Source organism: Fukomys damarensis, unplaced genomic scaffold (genome assembly GCF_012274545.1).
Source record: "Fukomys damarensis isolate Sample0158 unplaced genomic scaffold, DMR_v1.0_HiC HiC_scaffold_1, whole genome shotgun sequence".
In the NCBI taxonomy this organism is placed as follows: domain Eukaryota; kingdom Metazoa; phylum Chordata; class Mammalia; order Rodentia; family Bathyergidae; genus Fukomys; species Fukomys damarensis.
The window spans coordinates 48,563,956-48,574,891 of NW_022900913.1; the positions used below are offsets into that span (position 1 = coordinate 48,563,956).

A 10,936-nucleotide genomic window follows, 5' to 3' on the forward strand; every position below is an offset into this window, starting at 1 on the left:
AATGTTCTTCATGAAGTGCACTACAAAATTCAGCAAGGAAAGAATAGTTTTTCATCAGATTTTCAGCTTTGTATCACTATAACAAAATTCCTGGCTGAAACTACTTAGGAAGTAAATAGAGATTTATCTTGGCTCTTGGTTCTGGAAGTTCAAGTCTAGGACTGGGCAGCCCCCACCTCCTTCTTAGTAGGAATTTAAATTCAGGTGATGTGATCTACCAAGCCAGTTTTTCCTACTATGTAGGGTACATGTGCCATAGTTTCATGGATATATGTCAGAGTTTCAGTTGCAGTTTAATAAGATCTCAGGATTCATTTGCCTAGGGTCACATACAAATGGTATGGAAATGTCTATAGTAAAATTAGATATTGAAATATCTATTGACTTGACTATTTCCCCATGCTTAGCATTGTCACATAAGCAAAGAAAGTTAGAAAATAAAAGAAATTCAGTGAATACTTCAGCATCACAGCTTCAGTCTGAAAATCTATATCCCTCAAAATTCAAGTGTTGAAACTTAGAACCAAGACCTGTCATGTAAAGGTACAAGATCCCAATGATGAATGTAACTATACTGCATACTTAAAATGTATCAATAAACTCAATGAGAGAAAAAAGTGTTGAAACTTAATCACCCAGGTGATGGTATTGGGGGTGGGGCTTTCACAGATGATGAGGTCATGGGGGTAATACTTTAATGAATGGGATTACAGCCTTATGAAAAAAGCCCCAAAGAGTTTCCCTATTTCTTCTGCTATGTGAGGTTATGGCAAAAAGATGTTCATCTATGATCCTGGAAGCAAGCCTTGACCAGATGCTGGTACTGTAGACTTCCAAGCTTCTAGTACTGTGAAAAATACAATTGCTACTATTCATAAGCTATTTCATTTATGATATTTGTTATAACAGCCCAAACAAAGACACTAATGTATTTAGACTTTCCAGTGGTACCCTGTATAAAGATCAAATAGATCTATGGTTCTTGACTAGGGACTTTAAAAACAAACTGGATCACACAGCTCTCCACTTGGCTAACTAGACAGGCCCAACTTTTAATCTTCAAGTGTAATTCTTAACATACTACCTAATGTGGTATTTTGGGGTTCCTATTCCTGAAAGGCTTGTGTCCCTTAGAGTTCTGACTTCTGCAAAAAATGACTAGCATGTTCTAATGGGGAAAAACTATTACAAAATAATCAGGGAATTGATCCAACCACTCACACACACTCACCCAAATGGCAGATTGTTCAAATGCTGTGACATGAATCAATACCTTTTCCATCAGGCCCTTGCCATCTGGGCTGGATTTTCTTTTCACAGATTAAAAAGCATTTCCACATTTACAGATGAAGCTACAAAAGCCAAGACTATAGCATGCAACCCCTGATTTTCTCTTTTCTCTCATTCACTCAAATCTCTGGTACAGAGCTCAGACTCTTGATCTTTCTCTTTCCTCAGAAGCAGGAACCAAGTCTCACAATTGTTGTTTGTTTGTTTGTGTGGCTGGTTGGTTGGCCTGGTTTGTTGTTGTGGTTATACTCATTTTCATTTCTTCTGCCCATCTCCTACGTTTGCTTCTTTATTGCTTCACACGTGCACCACAGAAATTACCTCCAGAGTGCTTTTGCTTTCCTTGTTAGTGGTCCCACTGATGAAATCCATAGCTCTAACTTTTTAACCTGGTATTTAAATGGCTGCACACATGATCTCTATCTTTTTCCCCTGTACTTACTACTATGTAAATCTTCTGGTTCAGCTAAAAGGCTCTAACTGGCGTTTCTAAAAGGATCTATTACCTCAAATTCAAATGGTACTTTATGTAGGAAAATGACATGGCAAAACCTGTAGCATACATAAGGGTGAATTATTTTGTCTTTTACCTACCTCTGGTTATCCTATTGTCACTTTTTCTGCTCTAAATAATTTGAGTATTCTTCTCCTTATCTAGTTTCCCTAATCCTCACTCCCTCACATTTTTGGCTTAAAATCTTTCTGTCTCTCTGTCTCTGTCTCTCTTTCCCCCTACCTCTTTCTCTCTCTCTCCCCCCATCTCCACTTCTCTCTGCCTTTCTGTTTCTACTGTCCTTCTAGATCCTGCACCTTGCCCCAACACATGGGAGGTTTTGAGCCTGCATCTTTCTCCCTCATCATCACGTCATATTCTACTCTGACTATTCATCAATATCTAGCAATCCAGGGAAAAGTTAAATCCCAGGTTCCCATTACCAGGAAGAAGGTATTTTGTCACCTCTTAAAAATATCTAGCACTCGATACCACCCCCATCTGCCCAGAACTCAATCTGGGATCCTTCCTATAGCCTTCTATGCCTTCTTTACACTATTCACCCCATCCACAGTGATCTTTGTTCTCTGAGCGATTATAAAGCCAAACTTCTATGATTCATTTTTTATGATACCACGAATAGTCACTTAGTCTTGGCCTCAACAGTTTGTTTCTACATACACAAATACATTGAAAACTCCTTCATGGTAATAGTAGCTTATGTGCATTGGTAGTCTGACATTTTAACATAATCAAGTAGTAGTATTATAAATAGATGACCTAAACAAAAATATTATAGGCTATCAGATAGGGCTAATCCTTGAAGGGTCAAGACAAGCGTGAAACATACCACAGTGACAACCGGAGATATATCAGCTGAAAACCAGACCTCAAGAAAAAGACAAGATAACCAGACCAACATACTTCCTCTAAGAACAAACTCAGGACCTAATGAAGTCTAGATAGAAATCAGCCACCTGGTGAGTGACCAGAGACCTCTGGACCACTTATTAGGAGAATCTTTGCTCTTTCCATCCACTCTTGTTATGGAACTTCTTTCCCAATTGGACCACCATTACTTGTTACTATACTTGGAACCTTATTGGGTGATCATGGCTATGGTCCACATTGTACCCATGTGGATTTCACCCTATAAAACTCCTCTGTAAAGTGGGTCCCTAGGCTCCCCACTTGGGTCCCCATCCACCCCTCAGGAGCTTACCTACCAATAAATATCTTCTTATCAATAAATATCTCTTAACCTCCTAGAATTCACTGTTTGATTTTTAGAGAATAAGAACTTGGTATATCATACTGCTAACAGGTTGGGAGATATAATATATATTTGACATTTCATCTCTCCGGTATTGTTTCTTGTAACAGCAGTTACCACCTGATCAATGCTAATAGGTTAGTGGGCTTGTTAGTCACACTTGAAGTGATTGTAAAATTCCTTCTCTTAGTTGTGTTCTTAATAGAGGCCTTATGAAGGTCAATAAAGCAGAAAGCTATTGTTTTTCCATGGGAGAAGAGACCAGATGAGAGAACAAGGACTAAGAAGAGAATATTTGCAATCCCAAACAAGAATGTGCTAGACAACATTTTACTCCAAGTCAGAGATGAACTTATATAACATTTTTCAAATAAGAAATCCAGATAGTTTTAATTCTCTAAATTCCTTTTTCTGAACATTAATGTGTATATATACACACTTTACCTAAATCATACTTCATGCAACTTTGGAGTGCTCTCTGCTGTGGTCATTATAGCCCTGACCTTTGTTTACCCTTGAAATTTAACAGAGCTTTCCTTGTTCTGCAGACACCAGAAAGCAGTAAGATAAACAAATCTAACAATGGAAAGAGGAGATGTTACTGATAGTCCCAGTGAGGAGGGGGAATAAAAGCAGAATTACCTTTAATATACAGTAAGTATTATATCCAGAATCTCACTATGAAATGAGACAAAGCCCAAAAAGAGAATGCTCTTCCACTTTTATTTGAGGTGACAATTCCCCAAACAATGAGCTGCTTCTTTTGAAACAAAAGGAGGTCATTTTCTTCTAGTTGTGCACAATAGGGAATACAGAGGAGAGTCTCAACACTGCTTTGCTGCTTTAAAAATGCAAGATGGGCCCATTTTGCTTCCACAGAGGCTGCATTTCTCCACTATATATCCCCCATCCTGTCCATATGAATTAGAAAGATATCTAAAGCTTATCTGTGGGTATCAGCCAGGGAAAATGATGTTTTGTGCCTAAACCAGGAGATATGACACTCTCTTTCCAGAAACAGAATTTTAAAAGAATTCACTTATCTAGAATAAATTTTGATATTGCAAACTTAATATCTTTTTGTGTCTGATCTCTTACCCTATAGCAAGATCTTCTCCAAATAATTGCACTTCCACCTTTAATTTTAAAGTTTATAAATAAATACCCTGTACGATTTCTAATTAAACAAAGATGCATGTGTTACTGATAGCAGTTTATTGTAGCATTGCCATTAATAAAGTTCTTTATTGTTACAGGGAAAAGTGAAGGTTAATTTTGATGCATAAATACTTTACCTTAATACAAGTATTTTAAAAGAAAAAAGTATCAAAGGCTTTTTTAGAGCTATGCAGCCCTTTTGTACTTATTTCTCTAATTTCTCTATTACTTGGCAATTACAATCCAATTGGATATTCCTTCTCCATTCTTGTGTAAAGCCTCTGAAGCAGGAACAAATGCCCCCAAATATGGCCATACAATCCTGTAAAAGACACAAATAAATAGAAGTCTCAACATTTCAAATGTACTAGCTGCTGGCAAAAGTATAATTTGGAGGCACAAACTCTGGATTTGAATCAATTTAAATATAGAATTGATTCTAAAAATTCAGGAAAACATACAGAAAAGTTCATTTTCTCCTGTACCTCTGCTTTAGATTATTGCAAGAAAAGGAAATTGAATTTTTCAACAAATAATCATTACACAGAAGTCTATTTTGTCTTCTATGCCAGAGCCCCCACCGTTACATATGCATAGTCAAACCATCCCGAAAGCTCACAAACTTTATTTAACCGAGATTTGATACCTACTGGCAACTTTGAGAAAAAGACATCAAAATGGAGGCTTTGTTAAGTTTGAAAAGCAATGCAATGGCTTCAAGTGATAGAGCTGTCCTTTCAATTTCTTATTTATAAACACAAGCAAATATTTCATTGGCAATTTTGCAATCTGTAAAAATGCAACACAGTTCTCAAAGCAGAGATTCAAACATCCAATAGGTATAGTTGAAGGGAGAGGGGAGTAAGAGTCAATAACTGCGTCATTACTGGAAAATAAAAACACTGCCCATTAGAAAAATTAAAGAATAAGGTCTAACTATGACAAACTGCTTGATTTCCTTTCATACGATTTTGGATTTGCATTCAAACTGAGCACCAAAATAACTTCCCTTTCTGGGCCCAGAAAAGATTATACTAACTCCTCGGGAATGATGACTTTGGAAGTCTGTGAGGAATGGAAAGAGCAGAGTGTTCCATAAATTGAAAGGACACAAAGCTATTTTCCCTTAGGTTCCTGGAGGAGACTCAGGGTACAGAACCTCCAGGTCAGGGAGCAAATATAATCCCCTACAGGATTCTCAGAAAGAATTCCTCAGAGAGAGCTGCACCTAACTAGCTTTCTGGGGCCCCCCCGCTATTCAAAGTCTCTGAGATCACAGACAGTACCAGCTGGGTGGGAACCACTCGGTTGAAAAATCAGAATTCACACTTGGAAAGGAGCGTTCTGCTAACTTTGTTTCCTGGACGTCCCGTAGAACAAATCCAGTGCACTGTCGAGACAGCACTAAACAGAGCTACTCTCCCATAGACAAGGAACAAACAGGTGAGTGAAAAATCTGCATGCCATGCATAAAACTGCCCTCTCAGGTTCCAGGAGAAGAGCTGCTGAAGACTTTCCTCTTCGCCTCCCTTCTCCGTCCCTGCTCTCAGAGGTCTCCCCGCTTAACAAGAGCTCCCGCAGGACCTGGTGTCCCCTGCTTTGAGAAACCCCAATTTGACCGCCTGAGTTTCACCGTGTCCCGAAGCTGCTTAGCACCGTGGCCCCTGGAGAACTCGGCTGGCTCGCAGAACGCGCTGCCCAGCCTCAGAGCGCAGGCCTCTCACGTCCCCGGCCCCACTCTGCGGCCGGAGGGCGCCTCCCGCAGTAGGTAAGTGGCAATGCCGGGAAGTGAAGACTGGCCCTCCACCCATATGAACAAAAGTCCACTTTTCCCCTAATTGTCAATTTCTTTGGTGTGTGCTGACACCAAGGCAAGCACGGACGAAAAGGATCATAGTGTCCTCGCTCTCCCCCTGTGGCCCGGCTTTGTACTTACAAGTCCACTCTAAGAGGCACCTTCCAGTCACTTGTTCTGAGTCCTAGAAAACACAGCAAGCGGGACTGTGCACAGGTTATTCTGCGAGTCTACGCGAGGAGCAGCCACCCACGTAGGGAAAAGCAGACCCTACCGCCCTCCCAGATGGGCAATGAGTGCTTAGGGACTGGAGAGGGAAGAGAGCCAATTTGGGAAAGGAAAGAAGCAATGGAACCCGAAAAGACTGGCTTTTCTAGGGTAGGAGCGCAAAGGAGAGAAATAATGTCCTAAACTTCAAAGTCCGAGTTCTGGAAGTGGGGTGGGCAGGTGGAAGCTGTTAGTGGGCACAGCGACTGTGTGCAATTTATTTTCCTGTGGGAGTTTTCTGCCTTGAATGGCTGAGGGAGGAGGTGATTAATGGGATCAAACCTGATGCTTAGGCCAAAATCTGAGACAACGTTGCTTCTCACTGAGCCTGGGAATCGCTTGGGTCCCACAGCTGGAGCCCTCTCTCATGGAGCGCCCTCCTCTGGCACAGGGGCCAGGAGGGGGTGAAATCAGAAACCCAGAGGCAAAAGCGGAAAAAGTCAGAGGAAATATAGCATGAGTTATTTTAGGTGTTGATTCCAAGGTGCTGAGGGAGGCAGAGTGAATGAGCCTGGTCCTATGTCCTTACTCTCGGGCTTTTCATCGTCATCATCAGCGGCAGAACTTGCACTTGATGATCTTCTTAAATGCGTTTTGAAAGTCCTTGTTGAAGTAGGCATAAATGACAGGGTTTAGCAGAGAGTTGGAGTAGCCCAGCCAGTTGATTACGGCGCCCAACAGTGTGGGCATGTGGCAGCTGCTCTCGCAGAAGGGCAGGACCAGGGCCACGATGAAAAAGGGCAGCCAGCAGAGTATGAAAGTGCCCATGATGATGCCCAGAGTCTTCACTGTCTTCCTCTCTCGGGCCAGAGCCATCTTGCGCTTTGCCTCGGCGTTGCGCTCATTTTTCCTCTCGAAGGAGGCGGGGAAGCCGAGGTCAGCGCTGGGCTCTCTGGGCAAAGGCAGGTGCTCTCTGGAGTTGCTCACGCGGTGCACCTCGATCACCTCCAGGGTGGCGCCGTTGGAGCACGGAGCCCCAGTTGCCTTGGTCTCCACGCCGCGCCTCCAGTCTCTGTCACCCGGCTGCCCGTTCACGCTCCTCTTGGATGGCGGGGCCGGCGAAGTTCCGAGGCGGGTTTCTACTCCCTTCTTCTCCACCTTCTTGACCGTCTTGCGAATGCGGAAGCGCGCGGCTCGGAAAATGCGCCCGTAGAGAACCAGCATGAGCAGCAGAGGGATGTAGAAGGCGCCGAATGTGGAGTAGATAGTGTAGCCGTGGTCCTTGCTGATGGTGCACGCGTCAGGGTCCGAGCGGTCTTCAGGGGTGCGCCAGCCCAGCATGGGCGGGATGGAGATGAGGAAGCCAATGAGCCAAGTGAGCGAGATGAGCACAGCGGCGCGCCGGGGAGTCCTCTTGTTCACGTAGTCGATGGGGTCCGTGATGGCCCAGTACCTGTCCAGAGCGATGGCGCACAAGTGCAGGATGGACGAGGTGCAGCACAGCACGTCCAAAGCGATAAACAGGTCGCAGGTGATCTGGCCCAGAGTCCACTTGTTGAGCACCTGGTACAGCGCAGCCATGGGCAGCACCAGCACTGACACCATGAGGTCAGTGACCGCCAGCGAACCGATGAGATAGTTGGCCACATTCTGGAGGGAGCGCTCCAGGGCGATGGCAGCTACCACGCACGCATTGCCCAGCACCGCACAGAAAATGAGCATGCCCAGCAGCAGAGAGGTGATCACTTGGTAGCTGAAGGTCACGTCAGAAATCCCAGTAATGTTGGCTCTTGTCCCCAAGGATCCTTGGGAAGTGGTATTGTTGCCCGGGCCAGGGCTGAGCACATCCATGCCGGCTGGCGCGGCCGGAGGGGTGGGGCGGAGGAGGGAGGGGAGAACAGCTGCTGGAGACTCTCCCTCGCCCCTCCCCCTGGGGTCTTCCGCCCCTTCTCCAGGGAGTTCCAGAGGAAGGGGATAGGGGAACTCGAGCGGGAAGTTCTTACTGCTGCGGTGTGTGCATCTCAGAGGAGTAGCTTCTAGGCGCTCTCGTGGCTCCTGCGGTCCAGGGTGCTCAGAGACTCCAGCTGAAAAACTGAAGTTGGCCTGAGAGCAGCTTCTGCGATCTCTGGGTGGCGGAGAGGTAGCTGCAATATCTGTCTCCTACTGTCCATTTTACTTTGCTCCTGCCCTACTGGCTGCTAAAACCGCACTCTCCTCACTAGCAGTCTCCAATTCCAGAATTATCTGGAATAGAGAAACCCCATCCTCCACGGTCACTCTGTGACCCTTTTCTCCCTGTTCCTTCCTTTCCTCCCTCTCTCCTACTGTCTCTTTTCAGCTTCCTCTCTCGGCTCGGTCCCACTAGCCTTCCCTTTCAGTCTCCTCCTTCTCACCTCTTTATCTTTATCCCTCGGTGTGTTGCTCCAACAGTCTCCCTCCCTCCCACGATAACCCTCCCTCCTAGCACTTCCCCAACCCTGAGTGTAGCTTTCCTCTGGGTCCCCGCCCTCTTCTCTTTCTATCTCAGCGTCCTTACATTCAAGTCCCTTTTTGTGGACAGACTCAGTATTCTCTCACACACACCAGATCCGCTGGTCAGACCATTGCAACAAACAAACTCCGCCTCCCACCCAGCCAAACTCAAAGGAGGAAAAAAAATAGCATTCCTAACTACTCATTGCCTTGAATTTCTGTCAAATTCTTAGAGTCAGCATCCCAGGGTGGCAATAACAAGGGAGAGAAGGATACACAAGGACTCTGAAAGAGAAGGTGGACCACTCTGGGTTAGCCTACAAATTTTTGTTAATTAATGGAAAGATAGAGTGTGTCCTGGCTTTTCAAATCACTCCTATTCTTCATCTAACAGTCCAGCCTGACTCCCTTGGGGAAGATGTTGCCTGTGACTTAAATTTAAAAAAACAATACTTGGCAATTGGTGTGGAGCATAAAGGATATGTTAAAGGACAAATATGGGTAAACAGCTGAATGTTAGAGTGAAGAAAACTTAATATATATTCTGGGCACACACACACACTTAAGTCTCCACTACTCTTAATTTCAGTGAACACTGCCACCTGCCAGAGCTTTATGGAAAGTAAATTCAAGGAAGAAAATATTTAGCCTATAAGTTGTATTTTATATGAACCTTTATATTTCTTAGTAGAAGCTGCAAACTTTCAGAGAGAACTTGGTGGAATTCTTTGCTAGCCACTAAATTTCTCTTAATCTCCGAAACCGAGTTCAGCACCGAGGACAGCTCTAAGCAATGAGGTCCCATGCTGCCACCTTCTGGCAAATGCTGTAGAGCGCCATCTAGAAACCGTCTTGCAAAAATTAAACAGATATTGAGGGAATCCAAAATATTAAGGAAAAGGAGTAATGGGGGGAGAACGCTCAGTTTTAAAATTTTTTCTTTAACATTTTCTAACAGTGTCCTCTTCTGCTTTTCGCCTTGTATATCAAGTTTACATGGTCTACTTTCTTTCCAAAGCTGAAGCATCTATGTTTCACAAGATCTGGAAATACTCCTAGGTAACACTTTTGCCCCTATTAGTTTTCTGCTGCCATAGCCTATACTTTAAAATGCACACATCTGTGCACATGTACTTCTTACTGGGAAGAGTATTTCACCTTTCAAATGATATCACTTAACATTGAAAATAAAGAGACTTCCACTGCTTTGGTACTGTTTTTCTTTTCACCAGGAAAACCAAATTAAATCCCATTTGAACAGAGATAAAGAATGGGCTTCCTAATCAACGAGGATAAGCATATTAACACAACAAGTTTCATTTATGGATCCTGGTTATATGCTTGAAGTGAGGGAGAGTGCAGATCGCACTGTTGACTCTGGAAACATGCAGAGATTTGTTACAGAGTACACAGCCCCAACGTAGTGTTCAAATTTGAGCCTTAAATTTCATAGCTTTGAATTCTGCAAGACCAAACAAAAGAGCAGTCTCCAAAGCATCAAAGAAAACCCAGACGGGCCAGTATGTACAGTGCTGGGCAGTGTGTATGAAGGTGGATTAAGTTAGGCACAGTTCTCACTCAATCATTTCCTCCTACCATAGTAATGAAGCTGTCACCTAGGAAGATTCATGGCATTGAAAAGAAAGGGGCATGTACACTTGACGGTACTGACTACAGACTCTGAAGAAGGTTTCTTTTAAGAATTGTAAAGCTATTGATTCCTCTCTCAAACTCTCTTCACAAATATAGAACTAAACTGTTTATAAAAATGCAGTTGCATGTTCAAAAACTGTAATGGAAAATATTTAAAACCTGAATTCTCCAAACACAAAACTTTGAAAATATAGCCAGAAAATATTACTGCAAAGAGATGAAATAAAATTTATATTTTTTAAAAGCTAATATATACATGTCAAGTATCTATTTGAATAAGAATTGGGTCAGACAGCACATGTAAGTATGTAAATGACAATTAAGTCAGTAAATATTTCTGCGGTGATTGTATTTTTATTGATTGGATCCAAAATAGTTTAACAACTGAAAAATTTATTTTTATATTGCAAAAAAACTAAAAACATTTTAAATTTGGGGTTCATATTCTTCAGCTCCAGTATTAGTTAGTCATCTTTAATATCCTACAATGCAACATTTTTAACCGAGTAATTAAAATTTCTAAGTAGTTCATATTCAGAAATAATGTACTTGTTGCATCAAAACATTCATTTCTTAACTTTGAAAACAAGTTGTT

At 42.8% G+C, this 10,936-nt stretch overlaps 1 protein-coding gene across 1 annotated transcript; it reads right to left on the reverse strand.

The window, feature by feature from the left end:
• Nucleotides 1-4,291: 4,291 nt before the first annotated feature.
• Nucleotides 4,292-8,674, reverse strand: Htr1a (5-hydroxytryptamine receptor 1A). Its single transcript, XM_010637228.2, has 2 exons — nucleotides 6,151-8,674; nucleotides 4,292-4,536 (listed from the first exon to the last, which is right to left on the reverse strand). Exon 1 carries the CDS (start codon nucleotides 8,065-8,067, stop codon nucleotides 6,829-6,831), a length of 1,239 nt encoding a protein of 412 aa, XP_010635530.1. The 5' UTR covers nucleotides 8,068-8,674; the 3' UTR covers nucleotides 4,292-4,536; nucleotides 6,151-6,828.
• Nucleotides 8,675-10,936: the final 2,262 nt, after the last annotated feature.